Below are 27,145 nucleotides of genomic sequence, written 5' to 3'. Positions count from 1 at the left end.
TCTGCCCCGCCCACCCTGGCCCTGGAGCTATTACCATTAGGAATCTCTGTGTCCAGGGCCACAGACGTTTCGTATGTCCAGCACCGGGCAACGTTACGAATTGTGTAGCCGCCTCCTCCCAGCATCAGCATAGGCAGGTTGAAGCTCTTCACAAATTCCACACACTTGGCATGCCCTTTGGGGGAGGAGGGGTGCTGGGTTACAGGAACACCCAGCAGGACCCTGCCCACCCATCCCTATGCTATCTGGTCTCACCTTTGATGGTCAGATTGAAGCAACCTAACCGATCCCCAGACAGGGAGTCAGAGCCACACTGTAAGACAACCGCACTGGGCTGGAACATCTCCATTACCTTGGATATGACCTAAAAGGACACATCCTGGTCACCACGAGCCTCAGAAAAAGCTATGTGAGGTTTGGGGCTGAAAGGGGTGGTTGCAGCACTGTCTTCTGTTCCTTATCACCCACTCCCACCTTTCCCCTCTCCCTCAGGTGGGTGGTAGAGAAAAGGGAGTATCAGCATGGAGTTCTCATTTTCCTCACTCTGTTCAATTTTCCAATTGGAAAGCATCTCCAAGAGGCTTCTAGGTCTAATAACCCCAAACCTAGAACAGCTTCCTTATCAACTCCCTAAATCTTTCCCTCTTTTACTGCCCAAACTCCAGTGCCACTTCCTCTAGGAAGCCTTTCTGACCCTTAGTTGCATCTGCTCTACTCATTTGGTCCTAGCGATTTTGAGCCTTATATTGTGAAGAAGCACTTCACTTTTGTATATCTCAGGCTTCTCTGTCGCCCTTACTACGGGCATATAGTAGGCACTTGGCGTCTGCTGGACTACCTAACCTTATTAGATTAATATTCTAGTAATGGTTCCTTGTTACGTACAGGGGAAGATTTAACTCCTCAGCACGGCATTCAAGGCCCCCTTTGAAATACTGACCTCAACACACATTTACAACCACATCCTTCAACACTCCTCCTACACATCATACTGGTCTACATACAGCTACATATTGGCACCTCTGTGCTTTTCTGCTAGCGCTGTTCCCTCTGAGTGCCTCCCCTCCCCTCCAGCACCTCCTCCTTCTTCACACGGGTTACTCGTTTTTCAAGGTCCAGCTCAAATGTCACCACCTCTGTGAACTCAGCTCTGACTACCCTCTCCCCAGCCCAGGCAGTAGTGTGTCTCTCACTCCTCTGTTCCTCCCTCAAAAATAGTCCTGACCACACGCTGTTGGGTATGTGCCTGCCCCCCACACCACAGACTGTGAGGTCTTCAAGGGCATAGATCATGTCCTAGATATTCTTATATCCAATACAGGGCCTGACCCCCAGAAGGTATCAATAAATATCTGGATGAATTCTGTTCCCCTAACTGACCACACAGCATGCAATCCAGGGTTGAAACACATCTCATTTCCCGAGCAGCCTCTCAGTGGGGAGAGATCCCTGAGGTGTGCTGGTGGTGCTCTGTCACCCCTCCCTTCGACCAATCCCGTTTGTAGCCCAGGTGGTGGATAAGCCACTTACCGGCTTGAAAATGGCCTCATAGGACTCGTCATCAATCCCATCTCGGAGCGGGTAGTTAACAGCATAATACTTGCCTTTGCCAGCCCCAATATCCTAATTAAGAGGGACATTAAAGTAACACTGAAAGATGAAGCTAGGAAGAAGTTCAAGGATGGGGGCTGGAAGGCTAAGGCGAGACAGTGGTTCTGAGAGACAAGCTGGGCCCATGAGGTGGGCCAGGGACAGAGCAGGGGCACCTTGGTTAGTACCATTCCTCTCACTGGTAAGTCTAGCTCACATCTCTGGACACACCACTGAACCTGCACCCAGACTGAGAATTGTTTATGGAGCCAGAGATGGAATATTCTACCCCACGGCACAAGACCTCCACCTTGGATTGGGTTAAAGCTGGCTGGTAGCTGGGTCACAGAAATAACACCCACCCCATAACAACTCTCCTCTCCAGAGAGCTTTACTGCTCACTCCTCTATCCCCGCTCTCCTGGGGAAGGGGAGCAGAGAAGGAAGAAGAGTTCTTCAAAATGGTAAATGCTCAGTTATTCTAATGCTTGCCATAGCAAACTGAATTAGAGCCACTTTTCACCCAAGGGCTACTGGCATGGCAAAGTGGCTGGTTTCACTGTATTTATGCTAATAGAAGCAGACAGAACAGCCTGACGAATTAGCTTCCAAGGATCCTTATCCTGAGGTCCCCGGATGGGCTTTAGTAAGGGAAGGGGTCTATTAACTATTTGATATCAGATGTAAAAGTTCATGTGCTTTTCTGGGGAGAGAGTCCATAGCTTTCAGTCAGATGGTCAAAGGGGAAGGTGACCTAAAAATGTTAAGAGCCCTTGAGATGATCCATAAGGGTCCCAATTCCTAGCCCATGTGAGAAAACCTGATGTTTCTAGCCTAAAACTCAAGCCATATGAGACATCGGAATAGTGTAATGCAACTCAGCTGTGGCCAGGAAAGAAGCACAATTAGTCAGGAGACTCCTATCCCTCTCAACCCTTTATGTCCCATCATTCCCCTCCTCCAGAATAAGGGAGGGAAGGAGACCATGGCAGGTGCCCCAGGCTGGGGTATGGTGTTCTGAATGGCAGAAGAGGCAGGAAGTGGTTTTTGGTGACATGAGATAGGAGAGTTAGAGCTGGCAGCTGAGGGTGAGCTGGTTGGCCCCTGAAGGGAGTTCTCACCCGTAGGTCCCCAGTTCCTGGGAAGTACTCTCCGTATTTATGAAAGGACACAGTCATGACCCGGTCTGTGGTATAGAAGGCCTCTTCCACGCCATCGCCGTGGTGAATATCAATGTCAATATACAGCACCCTCTGGTGATACCTAGGATCAGAAGGGGGTCAGGGGTCTGGGGGCTCTTTGGGAGTGGGACGCGCCAAGGGCGCCAGGTCCCAGCTTACCGGGCTAGCTGCCTCCCTCAGGTATCTCTAAGCACCAGAGACGTGGAAACTGGCTGAAGGAAGGTGGAAGAGCAGCAGGGGTGTCTCCAGAGGCCTGATCAAGCCGACCAAGTCCAATCTTCCTACTCTACAGCCAGGGTCAACTCCAGCCACACAGGGACACTCTGGAGGCAGGTTCTGAGCAGCGCCTGCCCCTGATCTTGCCGTGGGCTCAGATCAAACCAAGACCCCGTCAGGGAGAAGATGGCCAGAGACACTCACCGAACACATCCTAGCCAGCACACAGCTAGGAAAAGCAAACTAGGGAGGCAAGCCCAGGGGAGAGGGAAGTGGGAACCTGGCCTAAGGTGCTCCTCCAAAAGACAAGGCCAGGCAGGCATACTTTAGCAGTTCCAGGATGGCCAAGACGATATCATTGACGTAACAGAAGCCAGATGCCTCGGACTTCTTTGCATGGTGCAGGCCCCCAGCCCAATTCACAGCGATGTCCGTCTGCTGCTTATTAAGTTTCACAGCACTTGCTGGGCATGGTAAGAGAGAACACAGGCCTGTTACCAAGCCACTCTCCCCCTTCCCTCAAGAAGCCCAGGGAACCCAGTGAGAGGTAGGACCTGCCTATTCAACAGCTGTATTGTACAATTCACAAGCCAGTCCTCTCCTCCCCACCCTATCCCACTGGGGAGTAAACATAACACTGGCTACTCTAAAAAAACTGTTTTCCAAACTGAGATTGGTAACCCATTATTAGACCTTAAAATTGGTTTAGTGAGTCATGATTAGTATACGTATTTTTGAATGATATAGACTAGAAAAAATATCAGAATAACAGTAAAGATAACTTCTCTTCTGTGAAACTGGCTTCAGAGCAAGAGAAGGTATGTCCGTGTACGTGCATAACCTGGGCTGCAAGTATAAATGTATTTCTAACTGTGGTTCATGGCCAAAAAATTTTGAAGACATCAAAGGTAGTAGAGGCTCAAAGTACAAACAAGGTCCAAGAAGTGAGAGAGAAATACAGGCTCATGTGTGCAAGTGCCTTTGTGGCAGTATAACTTCAACAGCAATAAAAACATGAACAACCCAAATGATCCAACAAGAAGGGACCAATTCTATCAACTGAATTTGGTCCAAAACATGGAATAATCATGTAGCCACTAGAAATCAGGCTATAGATTACTACAGAGAAATTTTAAAGAATTACTAAGTAAAAAATGCAAGCACAAAACTATATATATAATGCAACAAACACATTTCTATAAAATATAGATGTACATATGCTACGTCCAAAAAAGAAACGGATGTATAAACACCAAAATGGTAACAATGGTTATCCGTGGACAGTGTAATTCTGGGCAATTTTTTTTCCTGTGCACTTCTTTGTTTTCTGAGATTATATTGGGAGGCAGGAGGTGGGGGGAGGACATAAAACAATGATCGTAGGAAAATAAATATTTGTTAAGAAAGGAATTAAAGTAATCCTAGAGGTAATCGAAGTTACTAATGGAAGTCGGAGATATGTGGGAGGTATTTCTGACCTATAAAGATAATTACCATGCTCTTTTGTAAGACACAGATGATGACATTTCCCATTTTTATAGCACTTTGCAGTTCACAAATTCCTTTTATGTACAGCATTTCAACAATCCCCTAAGGTCTGCAGGAAACTCCTGTATACAAGATCTCTTGGTAGGAGAGGACAGTCAAGGACACCTGTCAGTACCATGTCAGAGACCGAACCTGGGCTGAGACTGAACCAGTAGGACATTTTAAAGACCTCAGATAAAAAACCCACAGGACCATTTTACATGGTCACAGATCAGCCCTACTGGGACAGTGGCCTAAAATGCAGACCTCACTAGTACAGCCCAGCACAGCCCTTGAGGAGGGATGTATATTCCTTACCCACAGAGCCACCAGTAGATAACTGACAGAACTCAAACAGGCCATCAAATACCGGACAGTCCTCACCAACGTTGACTTGAAAGACATAAGCAAAAAGTTAGTTTCCACAATTTCCTTTAGTTTTTGTTTACATATTCATAAGCTGATGGAAAACACAGAATTTGGAATCAGAAGGCTCGGGTTCTAGTCCAGGCTCTACTGCTTAGCCGCTGTGTAATTGGGTCAAGTCATTTAACTTCTGTGAGCTTTGGCTCATTATCTAACAAGCAATAATGATACCCACCTCACTCAGCTGTTGAGAAGATTACAAGAAATCTTATATGGGGAAGCATTTAGCAAGGAAGTACTCCAAAAATGTTGGTTCATTCTTTGAGGGAGAAAAGTTTAGCCTCATATCCCAGCCTGGGTTTATTCCTAGACCTCACTCCAGCTGACCAATGAGGAAGCAAACAGAGACCTATGTAACTGACTATCATCCACTGAACACTTAGCAACATGCCAGACACTATGGTAAATGCTTTAAATACCTGATGTCATTTACCCTTACACAACCTTCCGAGGTAGGATTTGGTCCTATTTTATAATAAGGAAACAGCCTCAGAGAGGTGAGTAAATGCTAGTAAATGGCAAAGGCAGTTTTCAAGCATTGGTCCGTCCGTCCTAAAAGCCTATGAAAACATACTCTGGCCTTTCCCCCAGTAATTTCACATGCACAATCTCATTTGATCCTCATTACAACCCCATGAGCTAGACAAGACAGATATCAACCCCACTGTGCAGACGAACAAACAGATACGGAGAAGTTAAGTGACTTGCCCAAGGTTACAGAACCAGGCAGTGGCAGAACCAGAATCAGAGTCCAGGTGTCTTGACTCCCACAGTCCAGTGCTCTTTTTACTACACCCACAAGTGACAACTGGAGTCAAGTTATGTCAGGCCTAAGGGGGTAAAAGTACAAACTAACACATAATGAGGAAACACATGCAAACAATAATGCAAATGAAATGAAAAAGACAGGAAGGGAAGCACACCTGAAGGTTGTAGACTCACAGAGCTAGAGAGGAACCTTATGGCTCCAAGTCTCCTCTCACAGAAAAGGAAACTGCTGAGACATCAATGATATACAGGAAGTTAGAGGCAGGGGTGGGGCCAGATCCTTATTCTCTTGCCCAGCCTTCCCAGTGCACCCACTGTTATCAACAGGGGTTCTCAAAGCAGAGCAAGAAGTAGGGTAGGAGAGCCCAGCTTGGACTGTTGTAATCTCTTGAGAGACAGCTGAAGCTCAAGGTTTGCAATACCATAAGAGATACCAACTGTGGCATTGCCCTAAACTTGGAGGGTGCCCTGGTTGGGTGCCCTGCCAAGACAAGTGCTCCAAGAAGTGTAGCCTGCATAAGGGGGTAGACTCTCTCCCCCACTTCCCGGGTAAACACTGGGAGGCTGTGTCAATAAGAACTTTGGTCCCTGGGGCCAGGCTATTTATCCATTGGCAAGCAATTTACCCCTCCGGCTGCTTCCTCCTTCAGTTGGCTTGGCCTCCCTGGGTTTCCAAAGTTTTGCTTATACTCTCATTTGGGATGTAGAGCCCCCATGGGAGGAAATGGGTGTTTCAGACACAAGAAAAAGATATTTTCCTTCAGGCCCCAAACCAACATGTGGCTCAAATGGCCAGCCCATTATTCCCAGCTCAACGAGCTGTGTGATTAGAGAGGGAAAGGGAGGAAAATGAGAGAGGAGACCCTCACTTGGCCTACTCTATGAGGCTAGGGAGGACTTTTCTATGAGTTTTCCCTCTTCCCACTCTAAATACTTTTCTCATTCTTAGGCAGGCTTTAGACTGAAGGGGAGCAATATTGGGCGAGAGATGGGGGAGCAGAGGTAGGTAGAGAAGGCAGTAAAAAGCATATTGCAGAAAGAGATGCATGGGATTAACCATTGACTTCAGGATAGTGCTTATACCTGGGCGGTGGTGGAAATACGGCAGAGCGGGGAAGGGTATGTGATCAAGGAGAGGCACCAGGGGGCTTTAATTGTATTGGTAATGTTTTCTTTCTTAGGCTGGTAGTGGGTACATGATGTTCATTATATTATTTTTTATACTTTTTTTGTGTGTCTGAATTATTTTATATGCAACATATTTAAAAATACTCCAGAATCAGAAGCCTAGAGTTCCATTCTCCATTCTACTACCACATTGCTGTGTGACCCTGGGAAAATCATTTCACCTCCCTGGGTCTCAGTTTATACATCTACAAAATGGGATGAGAATGTCTCCAAATTCTACCACCATAAATCCCTTTTACCATGTTTCCACCATAACCCTTGTGTTCTGACAGACTATCTGCCAAAAAAAAACTGCATTTAGGGGCTGGCCCCATGGCCGAGTGGTTCAAGTTTCTTGCACTCCGCTTCAGTGGCCCAGGTTCATGGATTCAGATCCTGGGCATGGACCTACATCACTCACCAGCCATGCTGTGGCAGCATCTCACATACAAAAAATAGAGGAAGATTGGTACAGATGTTAGCTCAGGGCTAATATTCCTCAAGCAAAAAAAAAGAGGAAGATTGGCAACAGATGTTAGCACAGGGCAAATCTTCCTCCGCAAAAGAAAAAAAAACTACATTTATTCATGTTCCCATTTTAACTAATTAAATATTAGGTCAGAACTTCTGATCAAGGTTCTCAAAGTCTCAAAGTGACCATAAAATGTTTATTACATTCTAGCCAAGAGCAAGGAAACCTGACTTATTTGGTCTTATTACAGGTATAATTTCCTACTTAGGTGTTGTTAAATACGAAAAAAGAGCTCAGCTCTTACACCCGTTATTGTCTCTGTAGAGTCCCTTGGCTATGAAGCACTGGACTAAGTGACATCTCTCTATAACTCTATGAATCGAGTCAGTAAGGTGCCTTGAAGTCCTCAGAGAGCCGCATCCTTCCTACCCTCATCTTCAATGAGAGAAAATCTCAGACCTAATTTTTCTTTTTTTTTAAGGTTTTAGTATATTCTTTTTTTTTTTTTGCTGGGAAATATTCACCCTGAGCTAACATCTGTTGCCAATCTTCCTCTTTTTTTTTTCCCCTCCCCAAAGCCCCAGTACATAGTTGTATATTCTAGTTCTAAGTCCCTCTAGGTCTTTTATGTGAGCTGCTGTCACAGCATGGCTACTGACACGTGAGTGGTGTGGTTCCGTACCCGGGAACCGAACCCAGGCTGCCGAAGCAGCGAGTGCCGAACTTTAACCACTAGGCGATCAGGGCTGGCTCCCAGACCTAATTTTTCTCTTTTTCTTTTTTTGTGAGGAAGATCAACCCTGAGCTAACGTCCATGCCAATCCTGTCTTTTTGCTGAGGAAGATTGGCCCTGGGCTAACATCCGTGCCCATCTTCCTCCACTTTATGTGGGACGCCGCCACAGCGTGGCCTGACAAGCAGTGCATCGGTGCACACCTGGGATCCGAACCCGGGCCGCCAGCAGCAGAGTGCGCACACTTAACTGCTATGCCACGTGGCCAGCCCCCAGACCTAATTTTTTTTTTTTCCCCCAAAGCCCCAGTAGATAGTTGTACATCATAGTTGCACATCCTTCTAGCTGCTGTATGTGGGACGCAGCCTCAGCATGGCCGGAGAAGCGGTGCATCGGTACATGCCCAGGATCTGAACCCGGGCCACCAGTAGCGGAGCGTGCGCACTTAACCGCCAAGCCACAGGGCTGGCCCCTAATTTTTTAATGCACAACTTTAGAATGCTGGTTTCAGGAAAATTGGAGGAAACTTGGAGCCAGAGCCAAACCTGAACACTCCAGAGGGCCTAATATTTTGTCTGCCTTGACAGAAATTGAAAATAACAAAAGTCGTAAGTCATAAGAGCAAAAGCTACCATTCATTGACAGTCGGTGATTTGAATACATTATCTTATTTCTCCCTGACAAGCTCCACTATGAAAGAGGTACTATGGTCTTCCTTTTAAAGAAGGGAAAACAAGGCTCAAAGAGGCTAGGAGACTTACCCAAGAACACACAGCTAAGGTGACAGAGCTAAGGGATTCAAATCAAGACATCAAAGCTCATTTTCTTGCTTCATTACCAAGCTGCTTCTTTAATGAGAGCACTCTGTGCTGAGAGGGGAGCCTGATGGCTGACCTAAATAGGTTATGGAAACCCCTAAAGCCATCTAGAGCAAAGGAATAAATTTGTCTCACCTTGGAAGGAAATAAGACCCTGCTAATTCAGAGAGTAAATACCTCACTTAGAGGGGACAGCAGCTCCTGGAGTTGTGGGTGGCAAAGAAGCTTAATGCTTCAAAGAAGGTGTCTATGGTTCTATAATCATAACCACTGCACAATTATTGTAACGAATAAGTAACTTTCCGCCTTGGGAATCAGACTACCTTGTGACTAGTGGCAACAGACAAGTGCCACAGATTTCCTGATATTTCAAAATAAACTGTCATAAACTAATTAAAACTTCTTATCAACAATGCTGCTACACTGTTTTATTGTACAAAATCTTAGGTGCTAAGAGATAATTTCTAAAATAACACAAGGGAGGGCCGGCCCCGTGGCTTAGCGGTTAAGTGCGCGCGCTGCGCTGCTGGCGGCCCGAGTTTGGATCCCGGGCACGCACTGACGCACTGCTTCTCCAGCCATGCTGAGGCCACGTCCCACATACAGCAACTAGAAGGATGTGCAGCTATGACATACAGCTATCTACTGGGGCTTTGGGGGAAAAAAATAAATAAATAAAATTATAAAAATAAATAAATAAGTAAAATAAAATAACACAAGGGAGAAGTCAGATATGATAGTTTTTTCCCAAATTTGAACAAATTTTCCCCCCACAGCTAAAATAATCCCCATAATTCCCCCAAACTGAGTGTGGCTTCTGAGATGGGATCTGTTCTGAGTTTTTTTTTTTTTTCTGAGGAAGACCAGCTCTGAGCTACCATCTATTGCCAATCCTCCTCCTTTTTTTTTCCCCCAAAGCCCCCATAGATAGTTGTATGTCATAGCTGCACATCCTTCTAGTTGCTGTATGTGGGACGCGGCCTCAGCATGGCCGGAGAAGCGGTGCGTCGGTGCACGCCCGGGATCCGAACCCGGGCCGCCAGCAGCGGAGCGCGCGCACTTAACCGCTAAGCCACGGGGCCGGCCCCTGTTCTGAGTTTCAAGTCCCAGGGGGCAGGGGTAGAATCATCTCAACTCAAAGATTACATCATCTAGAGTCTGTCCTAAGTGGCTGCTAAATTCTCAAGTAATATGCATGATAAAGGAAAGGATATTGTGCAAAAATCCAATAAAATACCAAAACTTTCAAAAAAATAAAAAACAAAACTAATTAATAGTCATAAAGCGAGAGCACTTACTGTTATAAGGGATGACATTAGTCTATTTCACAAAAGACAAATCCGAGAGGAAGTGACTTGCTCAGTCAGTTAAGAGTCAGAGCTGGGACCTATATCTGCTGTCTCCCCCTCCCAGGTCAGTGCTTTTCCATTACAACAATTACGGTTTTCTATATAGTTATGAACCTAGTTCACAGTGTTATGAACCTTTAGACAAAGTTCAATCACTATTCCCTATAATCAGGAAATGATGAAAATCAGACTTGAGAAAAAAGCAGCACTTTGGCACTCTTGGGAGGCAGGGGAAATCGGGGTCAGCTGAATGGGAGGTACAAGGGAAGGCAGGGTGGGCCTCTCCAATTGAAAGGGCGATTCAACTGGGGGCTTGAGAGTAGGAAGGGAAAAGAATGGACTTACATCTCTGCATCTGTTTGCTGTACTCAGACATGTTATCTGGGCGGATGGAGCGCAAGAATTTAATGTAGTCATCACTGTGGTACTTGGTCATCTCCTCAGCATTGGCTTTGTGAGGGCGCTAGAGGGCAGAGGGGAGGAAGGGCATGTTATTTTTTACTGCTGCCAGTCTTCACTCAATCTAGCTTGAATACTTACATCTGCTCAGCACTGAGCTAGGTGCTGTAAAGGATAAAAAGAAATTACTAATTACATTCAGGCCTCAAGAAACTTACAATCTAATTAGGCAAATAAGATTATCGAAGGAGATTCAATATCAGAAGACGTAGACTGCAACTCAAGTTCTCCTGCTTAGGCAAGTCCATCCCTTGAGCCTCAATTTCCTCATTTACTAATAAGTAAGGAAAACAACATCTACCTTATAGGGAAGTTGTGAGAATTGGATGAGATTGTTAAATCTCTCTGTAAATTATGAAGCACTTTACAAATTATTGCTTCTTTTTAATATTAAATATAACAATATCTAATTATAGGCCAAATGCCTCCAAGAATTCAAGAAAAAGGGGTAACTAATAATAACTGAAATAGATGGGAAATCCTTTATAAATCATCATCACACCAACAATTCTGATCACATCCTCCCATTAAAACTTCCTTCACAAAGTAATTTTCTGGTTATCCCAACATTCTGATTCATCCTTCCCTCTTTTTAAAAATTCTCTTCTCTTCCTCTCATCCCTTAAAAGTAGGTCTTCAAAGATGACCCTCTTCTTTTCTACTTACCAATACTTTAGTTTATAAAGTATTTTCAATACACAACTAACATTGAGCGTTTACTCTGTGCCAGCCACTGTTTCAGGCACTTTACACGGTATCTCATATGATCCTTGCAACAACCTTTTACAGTTCATACTATCCTTATCCTCACTTTGCAGTAAGGAAACTGCAGCAGAGAGAGGTTAAGTAATTTGTCCAAGGTTCCGCAGCTAGTAAGCTGGAACAGGAATCCAGAGGTCTGGTTCTGGGTGCTATTTGACTCTCATTTAATCCTCAATATAATGAAGAACATAAGACTGAAAGACGGATATTGTTTTATAAAAAACACCTCTAGTGAAAGAAGCAAGACTTGGCTCCAAATACAAAGTTGTTTTTACTATACTAAGCCCTTTACCCTCTTGTCAAAGCCTTTGACCCAATGTCGTCAAAGCGCCACTTTGACCATCCCTTCTAGATAGATGACTGCCCAAACTCTCACTCCATCTTGATTTCTGTTCTGAACTCCAGATTCTCAATTCCAAAAACTTCCCAGAATCCTAGAGGCACTTCGAATTCAACTGGACCTAACAATTTGTTGTTGAGAGCCTAGAGGCATTCAAATTTAACTTAACTTCCAGAACCAGTCTTTTACAGTCATGCACCACATAACAACATTTTAGTCAACGACAGTCCACCTATAAGACAGTGGTCCCACAAGATTAGTACCACGTAGCCTAGGTGTGCAGTAGGCTGTATCATCTAGGTTTGTATAAGAACGTATGCCTGTTGTTAACTGACGCATGACTGTACAATTTTTGTTAATGATACCAACATCCACTCTGGCTGACAACCTAAGTGTCATCTTTAACTCGACCCTTTCTTGCCTTCCATTTCAACTCATTGCCAATCTTTTTCATTATACCTCCATAATCTAGACTGCATCCACCACCTTATGTCTCCTATGCTCCTCTTTCCAGGTTTCCTATTCTCACCACCACTCACCCGGCTGCTCAAGACAGAAGCCAGAGTATCACTCTTGATCCCTCTTTCCTCCTCTACTACATTCAACTTCTCTTGAAACTACCGCCAATATATCTGTCAAATCTGTCCACTTGCATCCCCAGGCTACCACATTTTTGCCTGGATCGTAGCAACAATCTCCTAACTGGTATCCCAGCCGCAACCTTAACAATTGTTAATTTATTCTCAATCCTACAGTCAGAGTAATCTGTCTAAAACTCAAACTGAATCATGTCATTCCCCTTTAAAAACCCTTCAGAGGCCTCATTACTTACAAAATCAAGCTCAAACTCTTTAATCTGGCTTGGAAAACAAAAATAATCTGGTTCCTGCTCATTCTCTAGGATCCCTCTAAACATTTTATGCTCTAGCCCAGGGAACACCAAATTGAAAGCACTTTTAAGGGCCAGGCAGTTTAGCTAACTTGGTGCTTAAAATAAACAAATAAACAAAAAACTGGAGAACAGAGAGCCAGCCTTTACACAGCTCTAGCTGATTACTAACATCAAGGAATTTGGGCCCAATTACCAGTCTTTCAGGTTAAATTTCATTTTTTCAAAGGTTAGCCACTAACATGAAGTTCTTAACAACACTCTCTGGGTTAAACAAAAACATCTGAGGGGCTGAATTTATCTCATGCATTGATTGTACCAATCTTCCAAGCACAATTTTACTTGCAATCCTCCAAAGGAACTCTCTCTTATCTTTAGGCCTTTGCACTTGCTATATGGCATAGAATACTATTCTCTTCACATCCTCTATTCAACCTTTAGAATACAATCAAAAAGTTAATTTCCCCAGAAAGCTGTCCTGGACCCCTAGAGTCTTAAATAACTCTCTGAAGTGCTCCCCTGAGAACCCTGTAGGGACTTCACCTTACCATCACATTCAAACCGCATAGAAATTGTGTTTGCAGGCCTGGCCCGGTGGCATAGTGGTTAAGTTCTTGCGCTCTGCTTCGGCGGCCCGGGGTTCGCAGGTTCAGATCCTGGTCATGGACCACGCACTGCTTATCAAGCCATGCTGTGGCAGGCGTCCTACATATAAAGTGGAGGAAGACGGGCACGGATGTTAGCCCAGGGCCAATCTTCCTCAGCAAAAAAGAGGAGGATTGGCAACGGATGTTAGCTCAGGGCTAGTCTTCCTCACCAAAAAAAGAAAAGAAATTGCATTTGCTTGGTCTCTGGGAGGCTAGGAGCAGGTCTGTCTTTATTCTAAGCAACTAGCACAGTGCCTGGCACTTAGCAGGTGCTCAATAAATATCTGTTGCCACAATAAATTAACTTCTGGATTATTTTTGGCTTCCTAATTGGTCCCATTTATATCCAGCCTTTTCCTCTTCCAATCCATCTTCCATAGTTGCGTCACAAAAATCTTAAAAAGTCAATGCCCTGCTCTAAAACATTCAATGACTCCCTAGTTACAAAAGATTCTAAACTCTGACATGACAATCAAGGAACTCTGCAAGATTTCTTTTCCAATATATTTTCCCCCTGCCCTCTTTCATAAATATTATACTCCAGACAAACAACTCTTCCTCAACAAGACCTACAGAGCTTCCTACCACAGTGTCTGTGATCACGCTCTTCCTACTATTTGAAATTCAACTCTATCTCAAATTTCTGAAGGACAAAGCCCATCTCAAAAGCTGCCTCTTTTACAAAATAACAGCAAATCTCGCTCTAAGAACCAATCTTCATCCCAGGCCAGTGCAAAGTTCCAAGAAATATGACCTCATAGTCAAAAATCACAAAACACACAAGGAAACAAAGCACCAGGAGTGAGAGCCCATACAAACAAATCAGATCTACAGAGACTTTGGATATATGTTTAAATAAAAAAGAACTTCATTGTATCTCTGTATGCCAGTAAATAAAAAATAAAATTTAAAAAAGATACAATTTACAATAGCATTAAAAAATGAAGTACTTGCAAAAAAATCCAATAAAAGATGTACATGACCTTTATGGAGAAAATTATAAAACTTTATATTGATAGCCAAAATCTCAACTACCCATGAACAGTGGAATGGACAAATTGTGATATATTCTACAATGAAATACTACACAGCAATATTAACAAGCTACAGCTACAACAAAAACTGTACATTGTACAATTCCATTTACATCAAGTTTGGCAAAATTAAACTATATTGTTTAGGGATGCATATTTAGGTAGTTAAATTATGATGAAGAGCAAGGAAGAAATTAACAGAAAAATCAAGATTCTGGTTACCTCTGCAAAAAGAGAAGAAGCTGTGATCAGGAAGGGATAGATGTAGGTTTCTGAGGTACTGGCAATGTTCTATTTCTTGAACTATTTGGTGTTTACATGTATGTTTACTTTATACCAATTTGTTAAACTGCATATTTGTTTTACTTTTCTGTACATGTGTTATATTTCACAATGAAGACCATACAGGAATCTTTATATAAGACGTTTAAAAAGACCCAAATAAATGGAGATATACCATGTTCATGGACTCATAGGCTTAATATTCTCAAGATACCAATTCTAAGATGATGTATAGATCCAATGAAATTTCAACCAAAATCTCAGTAGATTTGTTTGTAGCACTTGACGAGTTAATTCTAAAATTTATATAGAAGTACAAAAGGCAAATAGGAAGTCACTTTTTTTTTTTAAAAGAACAACAAAGCAGGAGAACTTATGCTACTAGCTATCAAGACAATAAAAAGCTATTATAATTAAGCCACTGTGGTACTGGCATATGGGTCAACAGACAGACCAAGTCACCACAACATAGAGCTCAGAAACATCCCCATACATAGTGCCTGGCACAAAGTAGGGGCTTAATAAGTACTTATGCAATGAATGAATAAACATGGACATTTCATACATAAAAGCGGTGGCACTAAGATCAGCGGGGAAAAAATAGACATTTCAATAAATCAGCTGGGACAATAAAGGGAAAAAATTTCAGTGGATTTTATTTCAAACCATAATGAAAAACCAGTTCTAGATATAGCAAACACCTATATGTGAAAGGCAAACCTATAGAGCCTTTAAAAGATTAGCGTAGGAGAATACCTTAAGGATTGGGAAGGATTTCTTAAGACACAAAAAGCACGTATAAAGGAAACAATTAATAAATATGACTATTAAAATTAAGATTTTCTGTTCATTAAAAATACATTACAGCGAAAAGACAAAACCAGAATAGAAGATGTTTATAGCAATATACTGACATTGGACTATATAAACCAGAATATATAAAGAACTACTATAAATTGATAAGAATAAGAAAGCCAAACAAACAACCCAAGAGGAAAACGGGCAAAAGAAATGAAAAGACATTTCAGAGTAGAGGACATATAAATGGCTAACAAACACATGAAGAGATGCTCAGTTTCATTGGTCATTAGTGAAATGTAAATCAAGACCACAATTACATATTTTTTTACACCCATTTGATTGGCAAAATTTAAAGTCTAATTCCAAGCGTAGAAGAGGATGTGAATCAAGGTATCTCTCATACACTGCCAGTGGGTGTATAAATTCATTTAACCACACTGAAAAGCAACTTGGCATTTAATAGTCACATACCCTACAGTCCAGCAATTCCACTCCTAGAGAAAAAGCCAAAAGAAATTTTTGCATATATGCACTAAGAGATACAGACAAGAAGATTCACAGTAGCACTGTTCCTAACATTAAAAAATTAGATACAAATTAAGATCATGAGAGAATGGATAACTTGCAGTATACTGACATTATAAAATATTATTCAGCAGAGAAAAATGAAAGAACCATACCTATATGTAACAAGGTGGATGGATTTTACTAACATAATATTGTGTGATAAAAGTAAAGCCCAGAAGACTACATATAGCATATTTTTTTAAAAAATTCAAAAACAAGTAAATGAATACTATATATTGTTTATGCACATTCTGTGTATCTGAGGTCCAATTAATACAAAAACAAAAACAAACAAACAAACAAAAAGATAATCAAATAGAAAAATGGGCAAAAAGCTTAAACAGGAACTTCAATAGGGAAACCTGAATGGCCAATAAACATATAAAAATATCCTCAACCTCATTAGTAACCAGGGAAATATAAATTAAAACAATAATAAGATACCATTTCACGCCTACCTAAACTGGCAAAGAAAATTTAAATATGATAAAATAAAGTGTTGGCAAGGACTTTGAGCAACTACAATTCTTCTACACTGCTGGCAACTGGAAACCATTTTGGCATTATCTAATAAGGGTGACTCTGCAAACATTCTGACCCAGCAATTCTACTCGTAGTATACCCTCTAGAGAAACTCTAGCATATGTGCACTAAGAAACGTGTTCAAGAACGTTCACAGTAGCAGTGTTTGTAATAGGCCCAAACTAGAAAAAACCAAATGCCCATCAATAATAAAATAGACAAACGGTAGTATATTTTTTCAATGAAAGACAGTGAAAATAAATACAACTACATCCATCAACATGTATGACTCTCAGGAACATGTTGAGCAAAAAAGGAAAGTCACATAATAAATATTGTATGGCTCCATTTATGTAACATTAAAACACGTATTGTTTAAGAATACATACTGGTAAAATTATAGAAAAGCAAGGAAATAATAAACCCTAAATTCAGGGCAAAGGTTAACTCTGGGGAAGAAGAAAGTTAGGATAAGGGAAGGGCATACAGGGGCCTTGGCAGTCACAGAAATGTTTCTTTTCTTAAACTAGGTGGTATTAATTGTAATGTGATTCTCTATAGCTTACGTATATTTTATAAAAATTCTCTCCTATCTACTCAACATTTTATAAAAACATTTTTTAAAAAAAGAACAAAAGAACAGAAGGCGATGAATAAGAAGGCTGAGAATATACAAAATTAGCCTCCAAGGCAAGGAAGAGAGCAGGATTCTTGATTATGTAAATAGGAAGGTGCCCGGATGACAAGCGACATGTCGATCCTGGGCAAGATTATTCAGATGTGTGGAGACAGAATTGGGGGAGGGACCAAAGAGGGAGAAATTTTGTGAAATAGACCTCAGCATGTCTCCTTCAGGTACAGAGACAGATGTAATACAGCATCTTCTGTGAGAAGTCTAAGGAGCTTCTTTCAGCATGGACTCGCAAAAGCGATCAGAATTTCAGGACAGATACTAATATGGCTATCTGTGCTTTGGGAAAGGAATGCTAGGATCACAGCCCAGAGAAAGGAGAGGATAGAATGGATGAATGCAGAGAAACACTGCCGGGGGAACAGGAGCAAAGCTTCACACTCAGTGGAGAGGTAGGGCCTGAGAAGGAAAAAGATCATGTTCAAGAGACCAAGGTCTAGATATTTCGGAAGATTATATTGGGGTTTTGCTTTAGAAGTTTACAAAAAGAATACACACATATGAAGTCATTTCCAATAAGGTATTATTAATTTCCTATGACAGCCACTGTTGGTTGTTTCCCAAAGACCCATTCTCTCCCTTCTTTCTTGGTAATAGATCTCAATTTGGTTGGGTGTTAATGCACCCAGCCCCAGGGGTCAACGATTAGTCTAAGCCAATAGTGGGTGAATGGTCTAAAGATGGCAAATGACCCAACGAGATTTAAGGCGAAATCTTTTGGGAAGCTTCTGGGAAGGGTTTTCCTGTTTAATAAAAAGGGGAGTGTGAGGGCCAGCCCCGTGGCCTAATGGTTAAGTTCAGCCTGCTCCGCTTCAGTGGCCCAGGTTCAGTTCCCGGGTGCAGACCTATACCACTCGTCGGTGGCCACCTACAGACAAAATGGAGGAAGATGGTACAGATGTTAGGTCAAGGTAAATCTTCCTCAGCAAAAAAAAAAAGGGGGGGGAGAGTGTGGGGTGGGGACATTGCAGAGTGACCCATTTTGCCCATTCCCCTCCTCTTTGGATTCTGTTGTATGAAGACATGATACTTGGAGCTGAGACAGTCATCATGTGACTTCAAGGCAAAAAACACAATGATGAAATCACATAACCTAAGGATGGCTGAGCAGAAGGATGCAATAAGCCTGGGTCCCTGATGACATAGCCAAAAAAAACCCTGAGACCATCTACCTCCAAACTTCTTGTTAAGATATTGTTCAGGAAGGAAATAAGGACAGATAGACAGACAGAGACGATGGAATTAGAGAGATCTGAGTTGGAGTCTTAGCTTATCTGTTAATAGCTATGTGACTTTGGGTATGTTAATTATCCTCTCTGAGCTTGTTTTCTCATCCATAAGTTAGGGTTGTTATAAAGATTACACGAAGTAACAGGTAGCCCTGGCCTGGCACCTAGCAATCTTCAATAAATGTTAGTTTATTTTTCCTCTCACTTGACGATAGAATCCACTTTTTAATATCTCAATATCTCTCACGGAAGTTAATATAGTCCCTGGGGTATAACAAGCTCTCAACAAAAATCTTCTGAATGAAAGAAAGAAATAGGATTTGAGGTGACTCTTGAAGATGAGTAAGATATGACTGGGTAGAGTAAATAATCCTTCCAGTCAGGATGGTGTGGAAAGAGGCAGAATCTGATCTGGCTGACTGGGAGGTTGAGGGGGGGAGTGGCAGGAAAGGAGGCAAGTTGGGGCCAGATTAGCATGACGTAGATGTGCAACAGACAGCTCTGGAAGGTCTTGGTGCTTACTATTCCACATTAGGTAACCTCTTTATCTAAATGCTAGGCTGCTCCCTGAAGAAACCACTGCTACCTTGTTTTTCATTCCCAGCTGCCCTTTACACCTGAAAAAGCTCTCTGGTCCCAAGGTCTGTCTGCTCCTCTGTCTACCTTCCCTCCTTGCTTCCCTAGCTGCCTCTAGTGGCTCTAGAGACATGACACGGCCATGTAGGACATAACACTCATCTCCTTTCAGTCTCTGGAATGGTGAGGAAGGATACTGTTGTTGCCAAGGTTACTTAAGCTGTCAGCACAGGCTTTAACAACAGACTCTTATGCTCTAGCCATAAGGCAACATGGGCCCCCAGCCCCTCTTTGTTTTCTCATTTGGACCCTTGCAATAGCCTCTGAACTGGCTTCCCAGCTTCTAAAATGCATGCCTGTTCCTATCTCTCTTTCATTTAAAATCCTTCACTTGCTTTTCACTGTCTCCAGAAGAGATTCAAACGGGGAACCTCTGGACCAAATTTGGTCCACAGATGTACTGACGTGTTTTTGTTTGTATACACTTTTTTTTTTGGTGAGGAAGATCAGCCCTGAGCTAACATCCATGCCAATCCTCCTCTTTTTGCTGAGGAAGACCGGCCCTGAGCTAACATCTTTTGCCAATCCTCCTCCTTTTTTTTTTTTCCCTTTTTCTCCCCAAAGCCCCAGTAGATAGTTGTATGTCAGTTACATATCCTTCTAGTTGCTGTATGTGGGATGCTGCGTCAGCATGGCCGGACAAGTGGTGCATCGGTGCGCGCCCTGGATCCGAACCCAGGCCACCAGCAGCGGAGTGCGCACACTTAACCGCTAGGTTAAACAGGGGCCAGCCCCTGTTTGTATACATTTAAAAAAAATTTAGGCCAACATTTTAAACCTGGGAGATTTTACACAATAATCTCGATTTCTAGCTTCTCTTTAAAAACTGGAAGATGGGGCAAAAATCAGCTGGAGCTGAGTCAAGAGGTTAGATAAGTCTCTAGTAACTAGAGACTTGGTGTCTAGTTCAACACAGTCCTGATCACTCTTTTTTTAGGCACTGGAGTTTTTGACCCTGGCCCATCAGAGTTGCTTAGCACAGTACATCCAATCCTTGCTGACCTCTCCAGCTCTAGCTCCCCTCACTCATACTTGTGAACTTTACACTACAGCAATACTTGCACACTGAACTACTTATATTTTCCCCAAACACACCATACTGTTCTTACCTCTCTGCCTTTTTGTGTATGTTCTTCCCTTGGCCTAGAATGCCAGTCCCCTCCTGAACTGCAGGCTAAATTCTATTCAATCTTTAAAACTCTGCTCAGATATCATCTCTAGGAAACATTCCAAGGCTCCTCATTATCTCTGCATCTTGTGCATTTTTTAATTGTTGCACTTACACTTCATAGTACATGTCCTACTTATTTGCGTAAATGTCAGCCTCCAGCACTAGAGTGAACTCCTTAAAAACAGAATCTCTATCATTTACAATGTCTGCCACATAATAGTCATTCAACTCATGTTTGATGAATGAGTAGTTGAAAAAATGAGATAATGAATGACATATGGGGAACCAGAGCCGATGAGGTTAGGGAGGGGTGGAGCTCCCAGTAACTCACATAGATTTCCATTTTTCGGTAGAGACCATAGTTAAGTAGCAAATTGTGGGTCATGCGGATTCGGTGAGGCTTCATTGGGTGGCCTTGTCCATAATAGTAATTTCCAACATCCCCTGAAGAAGAAAGAGTGACAGTTTCAGTGACACAGTTAGACACATACTCCCAGGAGAACCCAGGAATTTTAAAACAAACTCCTAGGCAAAGTCTCTTTCTAATTCATTCTAGTCTCCGAGATTCTCACCCACCTTGAGGAAGGGTAACTCCAAAAGAAAAAAAAAAAAGCAGGGGACCCTGGTAAGGCCAACGCTTAAAGGATGTCAGTGTAGCCCAGTTTCTTCCCCTGGAACCCACAGGCACTACACAGTATGAGGGGTTCACTCCAAAGCTACTGGGGAACAGGCGCTCGCTTTTCTCTCTCCCCTCTCTCTGCTTTAGACCAGAGTAAGCAAACTGGCCCTTGGGCCAGATACAATTGGCTGCCTGTTTTTTGTAAATAAAATTTTACTGGAACACAGCCATGCCGGTTAGTTTATATATCATCGATGGCTGCTTTCACATTATAACGGTAGAGTTGAGCAGTTAAACAGTTGCCACACAGACCCACCCATATGGCACGCAAAGCCTAAAATATTTACTATCAAAGTTTCAACAGAAAGTTTGCCAATCTCTGCTCTAAACACTAGATTATTATCAGCATCCTGAACACGGCATTCACCTTCACACCAAAGTATCCTTTGACCAGACTGTTCCTTTGACCTGGAACGTCCCTTCTCTGATGATCCTCATATGACAAAGCCCAGCTCAAGCTCCAAACATATTCCTGATCAGAATAAACGGTCTTTTCCTCCACATGCAATTTGGATATGGCACTTAATTTTGTTTTGTATCTGAATTATTTACATATCTATTTATATCCACAAGACTGGGTGCTCCATGAAGGCAAGGACCAGTATGCCTTGTACATCATAGAGGCTCAATAGATTCAAGGAATTGAACTGCGACTCAGAGAAGCTAAGTGCCTGCTGAAGATCACACAGCTAATGAGTGATCCAGGAGTCAACTCTTCTGACTCCAAATCCAGTATGCTAAAAGCTACATTGGATTTCCCAGGTACCTACTTCAGTTTGCACTTAATCCAGAGGGCTCTGTGAGTCTACTTGGTAGAAAGTTCCCAGAACAATATTCCAAAATTGAGTGAACTGCACACCCAAAGATTCTCCTTAGAATTCCATCAGGATGAGGCAGATCTTTCAGCACCAGTGAAAAAAAAGTCCCAACCTCTTATGCATTGTGGTTTGGTGGCACCAGAAACAGGCGGCTTCGTTCCAGGGAGCAATGCACTGTGGGGAATGCCACCAACAGCATCCAAGCCACACTCCAATTCTCTTTGTCAAAGACATGGCCTGGGATAACGGGAAACTTCTAAACAGTTGGATGTTTAGGATCTCATCCTCTTCTCTCTCTCTTTTTAAACAGACTTTATTTTTAGAACAATTTCAGATTTACAGAAAAATTGCAAAGATAGTACAGAGAGTTCTCAAATACCCCACCCCCATTTTCCCCTATTATCAACATTTTACATTAGTAAAATGAGAAGTATCTGTCCCAATCAATAAGCCAATATTGATACATTATCATTAGCTAAAAGTCCATGCTTCATTCAGATTTCCTTGATTTTTACCTAATATCTTTTCATTGTCTATCTTAGTGAGGCCTCTGAGAGCAGGGACTGTGCTCTCAGCAAGGGCCACAAGCCAGAGTACAGCACGTAGTGGCACTCAATAGGGACCCTGTCCCACAAAGACACAGACTTTGACATGCAGTAGCAGGGGAGGCAGGCAGAAGAGTTTGTTCCCAGGGCCCCTCAGACAACCTTATCAGCCATGGGGAAGGGTAGAATAGGTTCTCAAGGCATTGGCTGAGACATCTAGATGCAGACCCAATTTGTGGGCAGTCAGTAGTCATGTGGCCATTACTATGTTATATAATGGATTCCTGCTTACCCACGTCTCTGGCATGCGCCTTGATCCCTAGCAACTCCCTTGCCTTATCAAAAGTGGATCCAGGGGCCGGCCCGTGGCTTAGCGGTTAGGTGTGCGCACTCCGCTGCTGGCGGCCCGGGTTCGGATCCCGGGCACGCACTGACGCACCGCTTCTCCGGCCATGCTGAGGCCGCGTCCCACGTACAGCAACTAGAAGGATGTGCAACTATGACATGCAACTATCTACTGGGGCTTTGGGGAGAAAAAAAAGGAGGATTGGCAATAGATGTTAGCTCAGAGCCGGTCTTCCTCAGCAGAAAGAGGAGGATTAGCATGGATGTTAGCTCAGGGCTGATCTTCCTCACAAAAAAAAAAAAAAAAAAAGAGTGGATCCAGCCAAGGCTTAGACTTGGGGAACTAAGATACCTTATCTAAAAGGCTAAGGGAGTACCTGAGGGTAGGGACCAGAGACACCATCATTTTCTTAAGAGTTTTTAACCAGGTTGCTGAAAGACTTAAAAGAAATAATCCTTTTTACTTAGATACTACTTTTAAACTTTTAAAGAGCTTTTCCCCATTTTCATAATTTTTCAGTTTTATAGGAGAGTGAGCTGAGGCCTGGAAGGGTAAAGTGACTTGCCCAATACTGCAAAGCTTCTGAGTGGCAGAGCCAAATCTGAGTCCCAAGCTAGTGACCGCACTGCAAAACTCACAAGAAGTTTCTCAAAAAGAAGTCTCCTTCTCTAAAGACCAGGATCTTTCCACTTTTCCTCTTTTTAAACTGAGTGTGTGGAGATCACAACTGTGCAAACTAATATGGCTACAAAGTCATAGGCTCCAGCCTCAAATGGGCCCTCACCACCGCCCAGCACTCCTTCCAAATTTCTTTTCCTAGCTCCCTCTTTCACAACAGCTATTGAACAGCTCTCTCTCTTCAAGATTCCTACTCTACCAACTGCCCTCCCCGACTTGCAAGAAAAAGACTATTCTCTTACTTCATCTTGAAAACTCCCTCAACTTCCTCCCCACCTTCTCCCCCTCAAACCTACCTACACTTGAACTCTTCCTTGCCACTTACCCTCTTGTCACGAAGGAACTTCCTCTTGAAGGCTGGTGTCCCTAACTGTGCTCTGGTTTCCATCTCACCTGGTCTCAGAAAACTCCATCATTACTAGCCCCTCTCTTATATCTTCAACCTCTCCTTCTCTCTGGCTATTTTCCATAAGAATTTGGAAATTCAACTCTCAGCCACTATACCTCCCCTTTATCAACAACCCTCTCTCTCTGCCCTGGAGAAGCTTCCTTCAAAAAGGGTTCAACCTGATGTCTCCTCTTCCCCCATCCATTTGTTCCTCAGTCTACTGCAATCTAGCTTCAGTTCCAAACCCTGCACAGGAAACAGTGCTTGCCAACACTAGGCCACTCCCTCCCTGTTTTGGCTACTGTAACCCAACACTTTCGGATTCACTTACATCTCTGGCCATTCCCTCTGTATCTTTGTTCATTTAATCAACAAGTATTTATTGAGAGCCTACTATGAGATAGGCACTGTTCTGGGGGCTGAGCATACAAAGGTAGAGAAGACATAGTCCCTTTCCCTAAGGAGTTTACTGTCTGTAAGAAGTATGAAGAAGTAAATGGGCAATTCCAATACACAGTGACAAGCGCTATGACAGAGCATGAAGGGCACTAGACTTTTCCTCAGTCCACTTCCTTAGGATTCCACGCTGGATCCTCTTCCCTTTGCACCCCATACAACTTCTTGGGTGACCACATCCTCTTCTGTAACTAAAATTACCATCTGTATGCTGACGACTACCAAAAATTGCTCTCTTCTAAACTGCAGACCTGAATGGCCAACTGCCTACTGGACACCCAAAAACTCGGATAGCCCCCAGACATATCAACGAATTTTTCTTAAAAAAAAAAAACAGTTATCAACTGACATGGCCTTCAAACACTCTGTATCAAACTGTCCAAACCAGAAACTTGGGATTCTCACCTTCTTCCCTACCCCTGCGTTCATGAATTTAATTTCTGTCCTAAGGTATAAATCTGATTATGTCACTAACCTGCATAAAACTTCAATGATTCATAAGCACCCTCAGAATAAAGTCCAACTTCCTTAGGGCAGTATGCCCAGCCCTTCAGGATCCAGTCCCCATTTACTTCTCCAGCCTCATCACTGGCAACCTTTCCCTGGCCCCTGCTCCCTACCCTCTGCGCTCTGCCCTCAGATCTAGGCCTCAGCCATACTCTACACACAACTGCTGTTTTCCAAAGGTGCTGTCCTCTCTTACCCCTAAACTTGCTGTTATCTTGGACTTCCCTGTGCCAGGCTAACAACTCCTGTTTTTCAGGTCCTAAGAGATGGCACCTCCTTCCCTGACTCCTCATGCCGGGCCGAGCGCCTCCCCTCTGTGCTTTCCTTGATCCCGCCATGATAGTGGAGAGCAGCTCTCCGTCATTGTCTGTCTTCCCCTCCCGACTGAGACGAAGATGGGAAGTGACCTGATCCTCCCATGGCCCCAGCACCTCAACACTCCCTACAACAGAGCAAGTTGGTCGACAGATTTCTGTTACATGAAAAAGTCTGTTTTAATAGGTTGCATCCTTCTCCCTCCAACCCCAGGGGCCCCATTTCCCAGCAGCAACTGCAGGCCCTGCTCGCAGGCGGGGGGAGGGGAAGCCGGTGACCACGAGTTGGTGATTCCCGCAGGACTCTCACCAAAACAGAGGAGGCAGGGAAGGCGCGGGGGAGACCTTTGTCTTCTCAGCAGGAAACATACACCCTTGCAACCTTCTCCATCAGATTCTGCCTCCTCCCTCAGACCCAGCCTCCCCTCCAGGAGTCCCCCTCAGTCTCCACATCAGCCTTCTTCAGGATTCCCCCCCGCCAAGATGACCTCAGGCTTCCCTGGATGACCCCCTCTCTGCCTCAGCCTCTTCCCTCAGTCTCGGCCTCCTTCCTCTCAGCCTCCTCCCTCAGCCCCGGCCTCCTTCCTCTCAGCCTCCTCTTTAAGCCTCTATCTCCTCTCCTCAGCCTCCTCCCTCAGTCCCAACCTCCTTCCTCTCAGCCTCCTTTCAGCCCCGACCTCCTTCCAATCAGCCTCCTCCCTCAGTCTCGATCTCCTTTCCTCTCAGCCTCCTCCCTCAGCCTCGATCTCCTTCCAATCAGCCTCGTCGCTCAGCCCCGACCTCCTTCCAATCAGCCTCGTCCCGCAGCCTCGATCTCCTTTCCCCTCTGCCTCCTCTCTCAGCCTTCCCTCAACGCCCCTGCCTCGCCCAGCCTCCCCCCTCAGATCGCCTCAGCCTCCCTCTCCGGGATCCGGCCGGGCCAGGCCCCGCCCCCGCCGCGAGGCCGGGGCTCACCGTCGTAGTAGTAACAGACTTTCCTCCTGGTGCCCTGAGTCTGCGCCATCTTGCTCGCCTCCCGTCCCTCCCGTCGGTCGGTCCGTCCGTCCTCCCGCCCGCGGCTCCGCAGCGTCCGACCCAGGGGGGGAGGGGGCGGGCCTCCAGCGCGCTCCGCCCATCCCCTCCCGGGATCACCTATAGCCGCGCAGCCCGGGCACCGCTCCAGCCAATCAGCTCGCGCAGGGACGGCCCGGAACTCGGCAGGGGGCAAGGGCAGCCCTGAGAGGCCGCCTAGGGCCCCCTGGGCCTGTACCAAGGTCGACGACAGGGGGGTGGGGGAAGCTGCCCGGGGACCGTACCATTAGTCCCGGGGGAGGAAAGCGGTCTGTAAAGTTCGCAGTCCCTCTTTGGGGTTGGTGATCAGAGGTCAATTTTGTAATTTTACAAAGAATCACCTGAGGCCTATGGGGGAAAAGTGACTTGCACAAGGTCACTTAACTCACAAAAGGGCTGAACCTGGATTAGAACCTGAGTTTGGAGGAGGGAGGGGTAATCTGACAAACGAAAGAAAACTGCTGGAGGCCAAGTACTGTACAATAGTTTTACCAGCGTTATTTCGGTTATCTCAGGCCTCACAACAGCTTTGGAGTAGGGCTTTTTATCCCCATTTTACAGATAAGCATAATGAAGTTCAGGCCTTTGTGACTTGCTCAGAATTGCACAATTAGTAATTAAATTCAGTTTTCAACTGTACAGACTTTTTGAAGGCCTACTATGCACCAGAGGCTGTAACAAAGTAGCAGAACCCAGACTTTCTTACTCCAAAGCCTACCTTCCTGATGCAGTCACCCAGAAGGAGTGCCTTTAAAAAGGAGGAAATTGATTGTCCTCTTCTGGAGCAGGGTTTCTCAACCTTGAAGCTACTGACATTTTGGGCTGGATAGTTCTTTATCGGAGGGGGCTATCCTGTGCACTGTAGGAAGCTTAGCAGCATCCTCGGCCTCTACTCGTTAGATGCCAGTAGCACATCCCCCAAGTTGTGACAACCAAAATTGTCTCCAGACATTGCAAAACTGTCTCCGGGGCAAGGGGGGAGGGGATTGGAGGCAGTGTAGAATTGCACCCCCACCCCCACTCTCCCCTTGAGAACCACTGCACTGATGATCAGTCATCAACTGGTCATTATTGAAAGCTGAAAGACT

The 27,145-nt window shown here is 44.1% G+C and overlaps 1 protein-coding gene across 2 annotated transcripts in view; it reads right to left on the bottom strand.

Annotated features, from left to right (window-relative positions):
- Positions 1-26,067, bottom strand: part of HDAC1 (histone deacetylase 1) — a 28,781-nt gene extending 2,714 nt beyond the window's left edge. The window contains exons 1-9 of one of the 2 annotated variants that reach the window (XM_058553550.1): positions 25,962-26,067; positions 20,608-20,720; positions 10,592-10,709; positions 4,832-4,906; positions 3,312-3,450; positions 2,711-2,852; positions 1,531-1,623; positions 256-364; positions 35-175 (exon numbers count right to left, since the gene is read on the bottom strand). In XM_058553550.1, the coding sequence (XP_058409533.1) occupies positions 35-175; positions 256-364; positions 1,531-1,623; positions 2,711-2,852; positions 3,312-3,450; positions 4,832-4,906; positions 10,592-10,709; positions 20,608-20,720; positions 25,962-26,010 (979 nt within the window). In that variant the 5' untranslated portion in view covers positions 26,011-26,067. The remainder of the gene's footprint in view (positions 1-34; positions 176-255; positions 365-1,530; positions 1,624-2,710; positions 2,853-3,311; positions 3,451-4,831; positions 4,907-10,591; positions 10,710-20,607; positions 20,721-25,961) is intronic. The other variant, XM_058553551.1, reaches the window with a different exon arrangement.
- Between the last annotated feature and the right edge of the window lie 1,078 nt (positions 26,068-27,145).

The sequence above is a fragment of the Diceros bicornis genome, chromosome 13 (assembly GCF_020826845.1).
Source record: "Diceros bicornis minor isolate mBicDic1 chromosome 13, mDicBic1.mat.cur, whole genome shotgun sequence".
Taxonomy (NCBI): domain Eukaryota; kingdom Metazoa; phylum Chordata; class Mammalia; order Perissodactyla; family Rhinocerotidae; genus Diceros; species Diceros bicornis.
This window is presented reverse-complemented; position numbering and strand designations above follow the sequence as displayed.